Source organism: Moschus berezovskii, chromosome 20 (genome assembly GCF_049115385.1).
Source record: "Moschus berezovskii isolate FMDL1 chromosome 20, NW_MosBer_1.0, whole genome shotgun sequence".
NCBI lineage: Eukaryota > Metazoa > Chordata > Mammalia > Artiodactyla > Moschidae > Moschus > Moschus berezovskii.
In genome coordinates, this window is record NC_142479.1 from 35657795 (window position 1) to 35675301 (window position 17507).

The window sequence follows — 17507 nt, forward strand, 5'->3', positions numbered from 1 at the left end:
AACCCACTCCAGTACTCTTGCCTGGAAAAATCCCATGGACTGAGAAGCCTGGTAGGCTACATACAGTCCATGGGGTCGCAAAGAGTTGGACATGACTGAGTGACTTCACTTTCACTTTCAACCACTGGACCACTAGGAAATTCCCAATACTATGTCATATTATATCAGGGACTTGAGTAACCTCAGATTTGGTATCTGCAGAGGAGGGGAGAGGATGGAGTGACTCTTTCACTATGTGACCTTGAATGAGTTACTTACCTTTTCTTGATGCCAACTTCTGTGGGAGAAGCATCGTGGGAAAAGAGGTGAAAGTCCCAGGTTTGTGAAATGAAGCTGAGATACCACTGAGTCTGTTAAACTGCTTCTCAGTCCTGATAGCTGGAAGCAGTCACTCCCCCTCACCCCCGCCCCAGAGGTCTGCAAATATTTCATTCAGTGTACTTTATTAGTTGGGGTCCACTTGTTTCTCCCCCAGTGATTGCTCTTGGATATTGTCAGGACTCATGGGATTTGTGTATTTGCTAAGTCATACCCAACTCTTTTGTGACTCTATGGACTGTAGCCCGCCAGGCTCCTCTGTCAATGGGATTATCCAGGCAAGAATACTGGAGTGGGTTGCCATTCCCTTCTCCAGGGGATCTTCTTGACCTGGGGATCGAACCCATGTCTCTTGCATTGGCAGGTGAATTCTTTACCACTGAGGCACCTGGGAAGCCCACTCATTGAGTTCACAAAGCACTAAAATCCAACTCAAAATGGCTTTTAAAAGTGTGCTCTGAATTGGAGGAGGCTAAGAAAAAAAAATTGGGGGTAGGAGGCGACGGGGACGACAGAGAATGAGGTGGCTGGATGGCATCACCGATTCGATGGACATGAGTTTGAGTGAACTCCGGGAGTTGGTGATGGACAGGGAGGCCTGGCGTGCTGTGGTTCATGGGGTCGCTAAGAGTCGGACACGACTGAGCAACTGAACTGAACTGAAGAAAAAAAAAATAACTAAATGCAGTGAGACCCCAAATGGGATTCTGGAACAAAAAAAAGACCCTAGGGGAAAACCTAATGAAATTCAAATAAAGTTTATGGTTTAATTAATAGCCATGTCAGTTCAGTTCAGTCGCTCAGTCGTGTCTGACTCTTTGTAACCCCATGGACCGCAGCACGCCAGGCCTCCCTGTCCATCACCAACTCCTGGAGCTTACCCAAACTCATGGCCATTGAGTGGGTGATGTCATCCAACCATCTCATCCTCTGTCATCCCCTTCTCCTCCTGCCCTCAATCTTTCCCAGCATCAGGGTCTTTTCAAATGAGTCAGCTCATTGCATCAGGAGGCCAAAGTATTGGAGTTTCAGCTTCAACATCAGTCCTTCCAGTGAACACTCAGGACTGATCTCCTTTAGGATGGACTGGTTCTATCTCCTTGCAGTCCAAGGGACTCTCAAGGGTCTTCTCCAACACCACAGTTCAAAAGCATCAATTCTTTGGTGCTCAGCTTTCCAGTTTCTGGAAAAACCATAGCCTTGATTAGACAGACCTTTGTTGGCAAAGTAATGTCTCTGCTTTTTAACATGCTGTCTAGGTTGGTCATAACTTTTCTTCCAAGGAGTAAGTGTCTTTTAATTTCATGGCTTGCAGTTACCATCTGCAGCGATTTTGGAGCCCCCCAAAATAAAGTCAGCCACTCTTTCCCCATCTATTTGCCATGAAGTAATGGGACCAGATGCCATGATCTTAGTTTTCTGATTGTTGAGCTTCAAGCCAACTTTCTGACTCTCCTCTTTCACTTTCATCAAGAGGTTCTTTAATTCCTCTTTGATTTCTGCCATAAGGGTGGTGTCATCTGCATATCTGAGGTTACTGATATTTCTCCTGGCAATCTTGATTCCAAGATTCATCCAGCCCAGCTTTTCTCATGATGTACTCTGCATATAAGTTAAATAAGCAGGGTGACAATATACAGCCTTGATGTACTCCTTTCCTTATTTGAAACCAGTCTGTTGTTCCATGTCCAGTTCTAATTGTTGCTTCCTGACCTGCATACAGCTTTCTCAAGAGGCAGGTCAGGTGGTCTGGTATTCCCATCTCTTTCAGAATTTTCCACAGTTTGTGGTGATCCACACAGTCAAAGGCTTTGGCATTGACTGTTGACTATAAAGCAGCAATAGATGTTTTTCTGGAATTCTCTTGCTTTTTCGATGATCCAGCAGATGTTGGCAATTTGATCTCTGGTTCCTCTGCCTTTTCTAAAAGCATCTTGAACATCTGGAATTTCATGGTTCACATAATGCCATGTACCAATGTTAATTTCTTGGTTGGGATAATTGCACTGTGATAAAATAAGAGGTTAACATTAGGAGAAGCTGAGTGAGAGACATATAGGAAATATGTATCATTATTGCAACTTTTCTCTATGTCTAAAATTAGGTTAAAATAAAAAGTATAAAAACCCACAAATTAATGCTGATCATTTAACAACAAAAGTGGGAGGAGGAGCTTATTGGTCTATATAGCTGAAAAGGGCACTAGTATATGGGTTGCAGGCATGGCTGGGTCCAGGCAACTTAATTATCAGGAATTGTCCAACAACAAGGTTCCTACTGTATAGCTGAGGGAACTACATTCAATATTATGTGGTAAACCATAATGGAAAATAATAGGCAAGGTAATATATATATACACACACACACACATATATTTCAATCACTTTGCTGTATAGCAGAAATTAATACAACATTGTAAATCAAATGTATTTCAATAAAATTTTTTTAAAAGGTAGAATTAAACACTCGTGACAAAAAGAAAAAAGGAGTTCTCTGTCTCTTTTTAATTTTTGGCTGCATGACATGTGGAATGACATGCAGGATCTTAATTCCTTCTACCAGGGATCAGAGCCACATCCCTCTGCATTGTAAGTGCAGAGTCTTAAACACTGGACCGCGGAGAAGCCCCTGTCTCCGTCTCTCTTGGTTTTACTTTTTTGTGGAGCCTCATGGTCGGGTAGCTCCATCCCTGGGGCAAATGGCCAGTCTTCCAGGATGATGTTCTGCCATTTTAGCCACCTAAGAATTTGTCCTGCAGTAGTCCTGTTTGTTTCCCTGCTGTATCCCTATCACCTAACTTGTGTGTTAAATGAAAGGTTACAGTATGGGTTCTCATCGGCTTAGAGTTGCATGCCCACCTCCAACCCAATTAATGTGACCTGGGTCACATGGGTGGGGATAGTCCCCGCCCCCAACACATGCATTAACATATCTGTATGCTAAGTTGCTACAGACATGTCTGACTCTTTGCGACTCCAAGGACTGTAGCCCCCCAGGCTCCTCTGTCCTAAGGATTCTCCAGGCAAGAATACTGGAGTGGGTTGCCATTTTCTTCTCCAGGGGAACTTCCCAACTCAGGGATCCAATCCTGTCTGTCTCTCCTGCAGGCAAGTTCTTTACCACTAGAACCACCTGGGAAGTCCATGGACTAACATGGGAGAAGATACTGTTATTGGAAGAAAGGTTGCAGGCAAAACCCATATGCCCTCTGCATCCTTAGACTGCAGAGCTGGTGCTTTTTCTCCAGGAGCCACCAACACAGACCTCCGCTGAAGACGTGTGGGCCTGAAGGTGCTGAGTGTGCTGAGCTCCCAAACGGCAGTCCCAGGACAGCTCTAAGGTGCGGAGGATAAGATTAGGGCTCTTCTCTGGGATGCTGGGCTTCTCGTAGCTGCATCAGATGGAGATGGGTGTCAGGGAAGGACAACCAGCATTGCCAAAGATATCCAGAAGCCCAGGATTGCTTCTGAGCCAGAACAATGGGCGATTCCAGGCATAAAACCCTTCTGATGTATCCCTGCCAACCCTAGCCAGGAGGCTCTGATCTAAGGTCTTGCTTGTTCCCTTGTTGGGGTGGTGTGGAGAGAGACACGGCTAGCCTGAGCTTCAGGACATCTCAGATGAGAGCCTTGTGCCTTAAGTGAGGGTTATCCATAGTAGGGACTCGGGAGTCTCAGCTCCTAGTCTCACCACCGCCTCCCCAACTGGCTAACTCCTAAACCATTCTGTCTCCTCCGCGTCCTTTCCACAGACCTGCCTGATCAGGGCGTGGGGGGTGGGGTGGAGTGCCCATAGAAAAAAAGTTGGACTTCTGTGTTTTTCAGGTATTTTATTAAGAATAAGGCATATGACAGTCACCCCTAAAGCACAGGGCTCTATTTCTGTAGGTGAGTGAATACACTCTGAAAAGCATCGGATTAAAAAGCGCAGCGAACAGAGAACTTGGAGCAGGACCCCTCTGCCGTGCCTATGCGGCTCCTGCCAGGTGGGTCTGAAGCCTCACAGGTCCCCTACTCAAGGTTGGCCGCTCAGCAAGACTGCTTAGAGAATCCTGGCTCCCCACAAAGAGGAGGTGCTGCTCCACACCCTCTTGGCCTCCTTCTGCTCCATCAGGGGGACCTCTAGTCTGCTGCTTGTTTTGGGGAAGGGCTACCCCATTCCAACCCCGGACTGGTCCCCCAAATTGCAGCCCACTGTGAGCGGGGACAGGGGCACAAAACCTCAGGCTGTATTGCCCACAGCTCCCTGGCTGGTTTCCAGAATAGGAAGGGGTCCCCACCTGCAGCTTCTGGCTGCAGCTAGGGCCCCTGAGTGTCCGTGTCAACACATCCCTCCCCCAGTGGGATTCGTGCAGCAAAGAGGGGAGAGGTGGGGGGGACAGGGAGAGGGAAGGCAATGTCCTTTCCAGTCACCCAAACTTGTCAGGGGCTCGAGGAGGGGGTGTCTCTCCTTTGGCAGGGTGGGTCCCCCAGGCTAGGAGTGTGGGAGGGCCAGAAGCTGATGGCAAGGCTAGGGAGTTTGCCACCACTGAGGCCAACGGCAGACCACCGACTTCCAGTCTTATTCATTTTATTTGGCGCCCCGAGGGTTCTGGAGGAGGAAGCTTCTCATCTGTTATTTCCAGGAGAGGGATGGGGAGGGGGCATTTCTGTTAAAATTGGAATCCTGTATTTGCTCTGGACCTTCCCCAAACCTGCTGAGTGGAGCGCGGAGGGATGGTTGCGTTATTTCCTTTCCCAGGCACCCCCCACACCTCAGCTGAGAGTCAGTGAGTCAGCCACCCCAGCACTCCGGACCTTTCATGGGGGGCGGGGGGGCAGGGATCTCCAAGTAGCTCAGGAACAAGAGTCATCTCTGATTGCTGGAAGAGGGACAGCGTGGGAGGAGCTGATGCATCACTTGGGGAGAGGCAGGCGGGCCACCAGGGAGGATGGTGGGGCAGGGGTGTTGTGGTGGCCCCCGGCTGGGCTCCTTGGGTACAGAGGAAGGAGGAAGAGGGCTATTGCTATAGAGCCGGGGGAGGCCAGCTGGGTGGAGCTATGGCTTTTAGCGGGTGGGTGGGTGGATAGAGTACTTCACCATCTCTGTAGAACTGACATCACAAAGTCACCCAGTTCACCCCGAAAGTATGGTTGTGGAAGATGAGGGTTTGGGTGGGCGCCTCCAGAAAGACTCCCTTTCCCTCCTCCTTCCCAGGGTCCTAGGCCCCTTCAAGTGAGCACAGCCCCGAGCAGAGACAAAGGCCTCCTCGGACATGTTCTGAAAAGGAAGGCAGCGGGTCAAGGGTCAAAGGGTCGTGAGTCACCCACACCTGAGGGGAGACAGAGGGCAGAGGTACAACCACGGAGACTGGGGAGCGGAGAGGTGGGAGCAGGCAAAGCAAGGTCCCTAGGCCACTCCCGCGGGCCTTTAGACTGGACAGCACCGTCCGTCCCCAGGGCACCCCCGTGGCAGACACAGACCAGGCCTGCTTATTGCTCAGTGGTCTCAGCAGTCCTGAGCTGGGACGGGGCTGCATGTTTGTATGCTCACGGGGGTCCTGCTCCCTCTAACGTATACAGTGAAAGGGGGTGTCATTGGGAATCTGTCCCCCTTCTTCATGGGGCCGTGATGGGAAAAGGGTTCATCACCCTCTGGAGACCTCCCAGACCTCTGGGCAACAAGCAGAAGTCTCAGCCCCAGGCAGAGGGTCAGGACCTGCTGGGATGGGGCATCGTGAGTGAGGTCAAGGCCTCTCTTGCCCCATGTCCTCCCTTGGTGGCCCCTGGAAGACCTCACAGGCACTTCGGACTTGATGCACGACCAACAAAAGAGGGATGGCACGAGACGACAGGGTTCTAGGGATTTGTCTTTCCAGGTTTGACTCGGGTGGGAGCAATGAACCGGACTGGAGCTGCACTTCCCGCCTTTGGTCGTGAGGGGGAGCTGGGGAGAAACGCGTTAGGAGGTGGGGCAGTAGTCTTCTCGTCTGCCACTCCCCAACCTAGACAAAGGGCACTGAACACCTCGCCGCGGTCAGGTCTGATAGGCTGGGGGCAGTCCTGGCGGGGGCGAGGCGGGCTAGCCTGCGTTCCCACCATCCCCCCCCCCGCCCACCGCCCCCAGCACACTCAAACTTCTATCAACAGCTGCCACTTCCAAGAAGCAGGGCCCCTCTTCCTGCCTCTGGGTGCAACCAGCTAATTAGGAAGCTGGGCAAAATTAGCACCAATAAACAGGACTAGGGAAACTCCCAGGGCAGCCTTCAGGTTCCCAGCTACCTCCTGAAAACAGTTTCTAACCTTCCATCAGCCCGACTCCGGCGGGTCCTTGGAGTCTACATATCCCGGAAGAACTGAGAATTGGAGACAGTTATCTGCCACCAAACCCATTCTGTAATCTTCTCTAAGGGTCTATGGGTGCTAATTTCCAGAAGTTCAAACTTCCATAAGTCCACTCTCCCCCCACCAGAGGCTGTGGGGGAGGCATCTTCTAAAGTGTTCCGTGCTCACCTGTAAGGATCTATTAGCAGGTTGGGGGGTGGGGGATGTAGGGGAGAAGGTCCAGCCTCTAGCCCCCAGCCCCAACCACCCCTCGGAGGCAGGCTGGGAACGAAGGGCGGCCGTGCAGGTCTGGAGGAGGCCGCAGCGGGGAGGTGGAAGGCCTAAGGATGCTAAGGGCCACTCTGGTTCCTTTCCGTAGGCCAGCCCGGCCTCCCCGCTACGGCCAAACGATTGTCACTTTCCTGGGTCAGGGCGTGACTCCCGCCCCGTCCCCTCCCAGTGGCAGGGTGGGGACCAGATAAGGATCGGTACTGTGAGTCCTCTCCAAGGAAAAAAAAAGTGCCTTCGCTGAGCCCGGCGGAGGAGCTCCCCGGCGGGAGAGGAGAGCTCGAAGCTGCGGCGACAGCTCAAAGCCTCGGGAAATACAAAAGGCGGGGGCGGTTGGAGCGCGCGGGGGAGCAGGGGCCGCCTCCGCCCGCTCCCTGGGGGAGGGACCGGCGTCCTCGGCCCCAGGGACCCGCCCCACCCTATCCGCTCTGGCCCGAGCTGAGTCGAAACCCGGGCCAGCCTTTCCCGGCTTCCCGCCCGCCCGCCCCGCGCCTACTCCGGGTTCGCGGGCGCACTGGGCGGGCGGGGCGCGGCTGGCGAGCCGGCTTGGTCCGGGGGTTCCTGGGGAGGCGGCTGGCGCGGGCTGCGGCCTCCGGGCCGCTGGGGCCTCCGGGCGTAGAGGAAGAGCGCGGGGTCGGGCATGGCATCGAGGTCGTCCGGGACGCCGGCCGCACGCTCCCAGGCGGCCCAGTCCCGGCCGGGGCCCTTGGCGGCGGCCTCGGCGGCGGGCGGGCGGCGGGCCCGCTGTGCGCGCCGGCGGATCCGGGGCTCGGCGGCGGCGGCGCCGGGCCCCGGGCGCGGAGTCTGCAGTTTCTGGCGCGCCGCATGCAGCTGGCAGGAGAGGTAGGCGGCCGCCTCGGTGTGCTTCTGCAGCTCCGTGCTCAGCACGGTGGCTCGGTGGCTGCGGCGACGCAGCTCCTCCAGGAAGCGGCGCTCCTCGGCGCGCAGGCTGCAGCGCAGCGCCGACACCAGCGCCTCGCGCTGCGCCACCTCCCGCCGCAGCTCCGCGTTGGCCGCTGCTCGCTCCGCCAGCTGCGACTCCAGCGCGCGGCACTTGCTCTCCAGCTCCCGGGACGCCAACTCTGGGCAGGGGAGAGGGAGGGGAGAGTGAGGGGCCCCGCCTGGCCGGACCTGTGCAGCTCACCAATCGTCGGAGCGAAGCCCCGCACCTCCCCGATTGCAGGTCCCGCAGCGCTCGGGCGCCCTCCTACTCGCCTCCTCCCAGCTCTTGCCTCCTGCTTGGCCGAGCCTCTAACTCTTCCGTGCAGCCCCTTCCCAGACCAATTATCCACTCCACGTCAATTTGTTGAGCCCTGACTCTGTGCGTCGCGTTGGGCATTGCGGATAGGGTGGATAATAATTCCTCACGAAGCTCTCAGTAAGCACAGTGGGAGATGGACGGTACATAATCACAAAAGAATGTGTAGGTGCGTGTGTGACACCTGCCAACACCACGACTGTCCCAGGAGACTGTGACCTAATCGGAGAAGGCTTCTCAGCGGAGAAATGACGCGGCTAGGACCTGACAGACGAATGGGAATTAAGTAATGAACAGAGAAGAGAAGGATGCTTCCCATGGAAGGAAGGGCTTGTGTAAAAGCCCTGTGGCAGGAGAGGCGCACTGGAACGAGGGACTGACTGAAAGAACTGGGAATGTGAGCGGAAAAGGAATCGGTGTGCTGGGAACCTTGCTCCCTTCATAACGAGAGCACTTATTACACGTTTTACGTATTTACTGTTTGTCTTTGCCCACTGCAATAGGTTTCAAACCTGGATGTACACTGGAAACATCCAGAAAGCTTTATTTATTTATTTTGACCTTTGAAGCTGTAGCCTGTGAGATTTTAGTTCCCTGACCAGGGATCCAACCTGGGCCCTTGGCAGTGAGAGCACTGAGTCCTAACCACTGGACCACCAGGGAATTCCCTAGAGAGTTTTAAAAAACAGTTTCCTGGACCCTAACAAATTTGGACTGAATCACACTCTCCCGGGGTTGGACCAGCACACTGGTGCTTCTTAAATCTTCCCTGGTGATTCTAATACGCCCCCAGGGTTGAGGACTCCTAGATCCTGCATGCTGCAACTTAAAAAAAAAAAAAAAGTCTTGCATGCAACTAACACCCGATGCTGCCAAATAAATAAATAATATTTATTTAAAAAAAAAGCAACAACCCAAGGCACAGGGGTCCAGATGATCCTAAAAGCCGTTTCAGAGGAAGGACAGTGTAGGTAGAGTAAAAGCTACTACTATGAGTGCACGCTCAGTTGTGTCCGACTCCTTGCGACCCCATGGACTGTAGTCCGCAGGCTCCTCTGTCCATGGGGTTTTCCAGGCAAGAATACTGGAGTGGCTTGTCATTTCCTTCTCCAGGGGATCTTCCCAACACAAGGATCAAACCTGTGTCTCTTGTGTCTCCTGAACTGGCAGATTCTTTACCCTGAGCCACCTGGGAGGCCGCAAAAGCTACTACTGTCACACAGTTGTTCTTTCCTGATATCTGGGGATGCGCCTCCCCTTCCTCCAAGCACTAGGCACCAAGAGGTTGCCCACAATTGCCACTTATAGTGGGCAGAATTAGTTCAAGTTCATAAGTGTTTAGATCTTTATGCATGAACATGCAGGTAATTTGTAGGGCTTCTAACATTTTACCTTAAACTTCCAGCCTTTCCTGTGCCTAACTCTTAGTCATGTAGCTGTTGACCTATAAACACATCCACATGGCAAAAAGTCCATTCTTAAAACCCTCTGGCCAAAGAAACACTACTTCTGTGATTCATTTTAAATCAAGCATTTACCGAGTCACTCTCCATGTCAGGTAAGGTGCTTGTACTGGAAGGCAAGGGGTAACACCCAGTCCTAGTTCTCAGAGATCATATAACCTGGGGACTAAGATCTGAACAATGCAATCCCTCCCTTTTAAAAAAATTAATTGTGGCAAAAAACTAAATAGCTAAGTTTACCATCTTAACCACTTTTAACTGTGTGTTAAAAATGGTTAAGCATGTGTGTGCCTGGTCGGTCAGTCATGTCCGAATTCTTTGGGACCCCATGGACTGTAGCCCATCAGGCTTCTCTGTCCATGGGATTTTTTAGGCAAGAATACTGGGGTGGGTTGCCATTTCCTTTTCCGTTTTTAGCTCTAAAGTACTATTAATATACTCACATTGTTGTGCAACAGATCTCTAGAATTTTTTCTTCTTGTAAAACTGAGACTCTACACTCACTGAATGCTATCTCCCCACACCACTCCCCATTTTATGGATAAAGTGATAATCTATAAACAAACACTTTAGTGGAACTGCTACACTTGCAGGAAGTCCTGTTTCTGTAAAATGAAGGATTTTCTATGTGCACTTGTCTCTTTTCTCCTCCTCTAGACTAAGTTCCTTGAAGTCAAAGACCTCCTACTGCCATCATGTTGAATCTTGACATTCAGCATCTTGGCGAGTGTGAACACTGACGGTGAGAATCACTTGCACAAGGATGGGAAGACTGGGGAAGTGGGTCACAAAGCAGCGAAGTCAGGGACATGGACTTCCTGGAAACCATCTCCTTCCTGCTTTCATTTTCCCAGTTTGGATGGAGGCACGGATGCCAGGCATGTGTGCATGTACAGTGGTGCTGGGTCTTCACTGCACAAGGTCACCCAGCTGAGTGGGCGTGTGAGGCTATCCCCACGTCTCGACTGGGCATGGAGAAGGCTTGGGTCCTAAGTGGTGGGGAAATGGTGACCAGTTCTCTTACCTTGCTGGTGCGATTGGGCCTCTCTCATCTCCAGGTCATGGGTCAGTTCTGAGGGCAGAGATAAGAAAAGGCAGTTGTGTGTATGTTAGAAACAGAGAGAGAGTAGGTATGTGAGATTAAGAGTCACAACCCAGTAAAGGTGGCAATAAGGATGCTCAGAAACCATCTAAACCACCCCCATACCCAGTTTAATGCAGCCTACAGGGAAAGAGAGGTGTCAGAGTCACAACCTGAACCTGATCTGCCTGATTCTAAGTTCAGAGATCTTTCCAATATAAGTTCTGTGTCCTGAATTTGGGGATTAGTTCAACCCTTGGAGACGGAGGCTTGCTTTTGGGGCTGGTGGTGGGGGAGTATTTGCCCCTTTCCAGAGGTGATGTCCAAATATTTAACATGCCAACCAATCAGAGCCAGTCTGGAGGACCCCTGCTGTCCAGGGCACAGACTTTTCAGTGTCTATTGGTGGGTCCAGGTAGGGTCCAACTTGGCGTAGTCGGTAAAGAATCCTCCTGCAATGCAGGAGACTTTAGTTCGATCCCTGGGTCAGGACGATCCCCTGGAGAAGGAAATGGCAACCTAATCCAGTATTCTTGCCTAGGAAATCCCATGGACAAAGGAGCCTGGCAGGCTATAGTCCACAGGGTTGCAAAGAGTCAGACCCACCAATTCAAACCAAACGAACAGACATTTCTCACCACCCACTACGGTAGTGGTTTGGTTGGTCTGGGAAGGCTGGAGTGTCCTGGGTGGGCTGCCTGGGCACACTAAAAGGGGATTCAGGGTGGTGGCTATTTACCAATAGGACACATGTGTTTCCCTGGTTTCACAGCCAGTACTGCTGTGCCCAGGTTCTTTTTAAACACAAGCCCTGCCCTTTCTAAGTCCTGATTTTGCCACATTCCATGGAGGAGGGAGAGGAGCTTCAAGGAGGACAGAGCCAGCTAGTGAAGAAAAGCCTGCGTGGTTCTCAGCCTGGTGCTGAGGGCATACGGGGGATGGGGGGTGGGGAGCAGCCAAGGGGCCCCCCGAGGGCACTAGTGCAGGAGCAGTCTCCTCCTCTGCCTGTCCCCAGTCCCCATCCCTTAGAGCCCAGCATGCCCCGCCCCTCAGCCAGCTGAGTCTGATTGTTTTTCCAGCCCACTCCCCACTCCACTCCATCCCAGCTCCATCAGGGCTCAAGGGCTGGGAGAGGGGCAGCAGGGAGCCCAGGAGGGGCAGCTGCCTGTGGTGGAGGGTGCGTCTCGGGCGCACCTGTGTGTCCCTACAGGGATGCAGTCTGTGCCCAAAGGGCGAAGGTGTGTGTGTGTGGGGAGGTAGCGGATCCCCAGGTCCACTGACTGGCAGTACCAACAGAGAGACACTCACCTTGTGGGCCCTCCGCCTGCCCCTCCTCGCTGGCCTCACCAGGCTCTTCTAGATACCAGGGGCATTACCGGAGGTGCCTTCCCTGGGGAGGCCAACTGTTTCCAGGAGACAGAGAGCCTGGAGTGTCTGGGCCTTGTGCTGTGACCAGAGCCTGAACCTCCCCCAGGGCTTCCTGGGGCCAACCTGGCCCCTCCTCCAAGGCCCTGGGATGTAAACCCAGGGGGGCCCTGGACTATGTTTGGGGAGTAGCCCAAGGGACTCTGGCTCTGTCACTAACTGCCTGTGGGCTTGTTTCTCCTTAGCCTTTAACCACCAGAGTTGGGGGAGGGGAGACAGAATCCCAGCTGGGCTCCACTCCCTCATCCATCAAATCTCCCTGCTCCTCTTCCAGCCAGAGTCCCCCTCATGCTTTAGATGAGTATGCATGAGGGCACCGGCTTCCCAGGCAGCGCTAGTGGTAAAGAACCCGCCTGCCAATGTAGGTGATGCAAGAGACACGGGTTCGATCCCTGGATCTGGAAGATCCCCTGGAGGAGGGCATGGCAACCCACTCCAGTATTCTTGCCTGGAGAATCCCATGGACGGAGGAGCCTGGTGGGCTACAGTCCATTAGGTCACAAAGAGTCGGACACGATTAAAGCGACTTAGCAGGCACACGCACTGTGAGGCCAGACACTGTGTGACCTCGGGCCAGTGACAAGACCTCTCTGCGCCTCAGTCTTCTCACCTATGAAAGTGAACGTGTTCGTCGCTCAGTGGTGTCTGACTCTTTGCAACCCCATGGACTGTAGCCTGCCAGGCTCCTCTGTCCATGGGATTCTCCAGGCAAGAATACTGGAGTGGGTTGCTATTTCCTTCTCCAGGGGATCTTCCTGACCCAGGGATCGAATCTGGGTCTCAGGCATTGCGGGCAGATTCTTTACTAAGAGAAAAGAAAAGTCTAGCTGAGTCAGCTCTTATTATCATCCAAGTTACCTTCCCAAGCAGAACACACCCACCTACTTTTCAAGCCCCTTTAATTTTGAATTATCACCCATTCTTGGGCAGGTTCTTCCCTAAGCCCGGCCCTCCTGGTTCCTATACCAGCCCGCTCTCACTCTTATCCTTTTCCACTCTCTGGATCCCTCTTTAATCTCTTTTTAAAAACATCTCCTTTGTCCTCTCTCCTCTCCCCCTCTCTCCTCCACCCCTTGGAGGGAGGGCCTTATTCAGTCATTTCAGCCCCACCAGTGGCTGCTCCAGGCCAGCCCAGAGTTATTTTTATCTACTTAATCAATAACCAAGAGGCTGCAGGCCCATACTTGTCTGAGAAGGAGGGTGGGGGCTGAGGGCCCTCTGTTCCTGCCTGTTACACTTTCTTACAAGGATGAGATGGTTGAATGCCATCACTGATGCAATGGACATGAACTTGGGCAAACTCTAGGAGACGGTGAGGGACAGGGAAGCCTGGCGTGCTGCTGTCTATGGGGCCGTGAAGAGTCGGACTTGACTTGGTGACTGAACAAAAGCAACCCATTTTCTTGGGATCCTGGCCTACGTCCTGGGTGGAAGGACCCAGGTCTTCAGAATTATTATGCAGCAAAAAGAAATTAGAGAAAGAGCTACAGGGACTTAGGGTTCACTCATGTCAATATCCCTTTAATGTCATTACTACAGTAAAAAAGTGGCATCAGGCAGGAGTGAGACGGTGTAGGGCATCCATGCCCCCAAGGGCTGGCCTCTGCTGCCTGCCAGGCTTTGGGGGAGATGATAAGAAGTCTGGTCTTGGCAGGTGGCAGTTGAACCCGTACATGGAGCTAGAGGGGACTGTGGTAGCTGAAAGTCGGGATTGGTGGCTTCTTGTGCCATAGAGTGAGAAGCCAGGTGGGTCACTCAACCCCTTTGAGCCTCAGTTTCTTTCTGGGGAAGGGGGAGACTCCCATGAGTAGGGGAGGGAAGGGAAGTGGAAATCTGAGTATGCTGGGGAGAGGATGGGTGGAAAGCAGCAAAGGGGACTTCCCTGGTGGTCCAGAGGTTAATACTCGGTGCTTCCACTGCAGGGGGCGAGGGTTCGATCCCTGGTCAGAGAACTAAGATCCCATAAGCTGGGTGGTGTCTCCAGAAAAAAAAGCCACAGACGCGTCACGACTGGGTGTGTAGAGCCCTAGGTTCTGATCCTGACTCTGACACATTGTGATGCTCACTCTGTCTCTGGGCCTCAGTTTACATATTTGTATAATACGAGATTGTGCTGTGCCAGCTGAGACACTGAATCACTGGCTCTAAAGCCTGCACTTGAAGATGCAGGGTGAGCATTTGGGCCAGAGCCAAGCTCACAGATCTGATTGATTGCCAGGTCCCTCTGCGTCCCCCTGGTCCTCCCCTTTCCATCCCCCTTCATCTCTCCCCTGGACCTGTCACTAGTTCCCCTGCCTCCCTCAACTGCTGGATTGAGTTTCTAAATGTAGTGTGAGGTTGATCAAGAACCTTCAGTGGCTCCCTACTACCCAGGAGGACAGGCCAAACTTCTTAGCCATCCTGATATTGGTCAAGGTCTTCCATGTTCTGGCTCCAGCCGTATTTCCCATCAGCTTTAAGTAGAGGGTAATCCAGTCAAATAGAACTTCTCATGAACTTTTGATTTCCTACCTTCTGGATGTTGCCATGCTGTTCCTTTGCTAAGTTTTCTCCATTCTCATTGCCCCATAATATCTCAGCATGTCTAAATCTTGTTCAGCCCTCAGGGAGAGGAAGTGCTTATTCCTCGGGACAGTGTGGGATACTTGGCCTCCTCATCACTTATGCCTCAAGCTGAGCATGGACCTGCCTATGAACTGTCAGCTCTCTTTATTTTTTGTGTATCTCTTTTAATAAATTTATTTCTTGATCATGACACACAACACGTGGGATCTTAGTTCCCCGATTAGGGATCGAACCTGCGGCCCTTGTGGTGGAAGCATGAAGCCTTAACCACTGAACCACCAGGGAAGTCCAAGACTGAGGGCTTCTTAGGGCTGGGAGGTGCTTGAACATTCCGTGTGTCTCACTTCCCCAAGACTCAGTTTCTTCACCAAGAGAAAGGGGTGATGAACACCTGCCTGGCTTAGGGAGGCTGAGGGCGGACACCCCATCAGAGACAGTGCTGCTGCTGACAGTCGCCCCCCAGCATCCCTCCAGGCCTCACCCGAGCAGCGTTTCTGCAGCCTCAGGATCTCCAGGTGCAGGTCTCGCAGCAGGGCCATCTGCTCTTTTTTCAGGAAGCTGATGTGGCGTTGCACGCTCTGGATCTGATGCTCCAGGGACACGGTATCCATGGCAACCCAGGCCTGGGCCCCACCTGGGGAGGATAACAAGGTGAACCCACATTTGCTGGGCCCATCCACCCTGTCCACCTTCAGATCCTTTCAGTGATCTTCAATCTGGGGTCCTGCGGTACCAGGTGGATGATTCTGCCCCTGAAGTCTTGTCCCCTGTCAGGTCCCTCACTGATTCACTGAAACTTCTGAAGCAAGTGGGTGTGTTGGCAGGAAGTACCATTATTCCCATTCAACAGATGAAGAACCAGAGGCTCAGAGGGAATGACTTTATTTCCTTGCCCCCATGGAACTTTAGCCTCTTCTATATCTCAGTAAGGAAAAGGAACAGAGCAGCAAAGTCAGTAAAGAGAGACAGAGATTTGGGTTCTAGTCTGCTTCTTAACCAGCTGTATGACTTCAGGCAAGCCCTCCCCTTCTCTAGGCTCTTGGTTTTCTCTTGGGTAAAATTAGGGGATTGTGGAGAGGGTGAATCCTGAACCCTCTCCAGCTCTGCCACCCCTCAAGTTCAAGGGCAACCATCAGTTGGCAGGACTGATGGTTAGAGGGCTTACCAGGTGACTCAGTGGTAAAGAACCCATCTAGTAATGAAGGAGATGCAGGAGAGGCGGGTTCAATCCCTGGGTCAGGATGATCCCCTGGAGGAGGGGATGGCAACCCACTCTAGTATCTTGCCTGGGAAATCCCATGGACAGAGGAGCCTGGTAGGCTACAGTCCATGGAGTCACAAAGAGTTGGACACGACTGAGCGACTGAGTACGAACTTGATGGTTACAGCACAACCCTCCTCCAATTCAATTCCATTTCTTTGACTTAACCTCAACCCAGGGCTCTGGGCTCTTCTAGGTCACAGAGGAGGAAGGTCTGATGAATGTTTCACTAACACTAATTCTGTGGGCTGAAGGCAGGTTAGTAGAAGCCCTTTTCCCAAGGGGAGTGGGGGAGGGTGATAAGGAGACCCAAGGAGTAGATCCATGGTGGAAACTCTGACACGCTGATGGGAGAGGAAGACTTACGTCCCTGAATCCTAATGATGGCCTGGCTCTCCAGCGTTCCCTCTTCTGACCCTGCCCCTTTCCCTGTGAGTCTCTTCTGTGATGATCAGCATCTTGGGAAAGCATAGGCAGAGGGCAAAAACAAGAGGCAGAGGGCAGCGGAAGCCCAGACCTCTGACGTCCAGGACTCAGAGCTCATGCCCCCTCTGCCAGGGACTCCCAAAGCTTTTGGAGGCCTTTCCTCCACCTGCCCTAGGAATGCCTGGCCAGGGGAGAGGAAAACCAGCTGATAGATTGTTCTGTTTAGCAATGGTTCCTTCATACAAAATTTCTGGTAAGCCTCTGCAAATCCAGGTTGTCATTGGTAGAAGCACAGCCAGCAGGACAGAGAATGAGAACCTCACATTCATAGGTTTCTCTCTCGGGGCCCCCTTTCCTTGTACCTCCAAGGCTTTCCTAGTCCAACCAAGTGAGCTTTCGTTTCAGCTGGGTGGGGGCGTTCTTTGGTCTGTGGGAATCACTGGTTACCTTTACTGACCACTCTGCTATGTTTAGGGAACGTCATGCACATTAATTTACTTCTGCCAACCACTCTTCAGTAGGTATCACTACCTCTGTTTCACAGAGAAGCAGACTCAGAACGGAAGTGATTTGTGCCAGTTCACACGGCCAGTAAGTGACAGCAGATCCAGTTCTCCAACCAAGTCTTTTGAATCCAAAGAAGTTTCCCAATATTTACACTGAAAACAGTCCTGGGTTTGAATCCTAGACTTTCAGTTCCCTGCTGTGTATCTTTGAGCAAGAAAGTTAACCTCTCTGAACCTTGCTTTCCTTGTCTATAAGATGAGGCTACTCATAGTAACAGTCCTGGGATGATTGTGAGGGTTGAATGAAAATAGAAATTATAGAGCATTTAGCAGAGGACCTGGCTCAATCAATGCTTCATCCCTTCTCCTCTCTGTCTAATGTGTGAGGAGGTTAATCCCTGCCCACATTTGCTCATTTGCTTATCATGCATTCATTCAGTGATCTAATATTACCAACCACTGTGCTGGGTTCAGGGACACAGCGATGAACAAAACAATATTCCTGCTTTCTATTCTCATGGAGCTCACAGGGTGAAGAGGAGAGAGAATCAAATAAATAAACAGGTGTATTCAACAAACAAATAATAAGGACTTCCCTGGTGGTCCAGTGGTTA

The 17507-nt window shown here is 52.1% G+C and overlaps 1 protein-coding gene across 1 annotated transcript; it reads right to left on the reverse strand.

Annotated features, from left to right (window-relative positions):
* Window positions 1–4145: 4145 nt before the first annotated feature.
* On the reverse strand, window positions 4146–15326 carry CCDC92B (coiled-coil domain containing 92B). Its single transcript, XM_055403688.2, has 3 exons — window positions 15182–15326; window positions 10654–10701; window positions 4146–7990 (listed from the first exon to the last, which is right to left on the reverse strand). The coding sequence occupies exons 1-3, from the start codon at window positions 15309–15311 to the stop codon at window positions 7401–7403; spliced, it is 768 nt and encodes a 255-aa protein (XP_055259663.1). The 5' UTR covers window positions 15312–15326; the 3' UTR covers window positions 4146–7400.
* Window positions 15327–17507: the final 2181 nt, after the last annotated feature.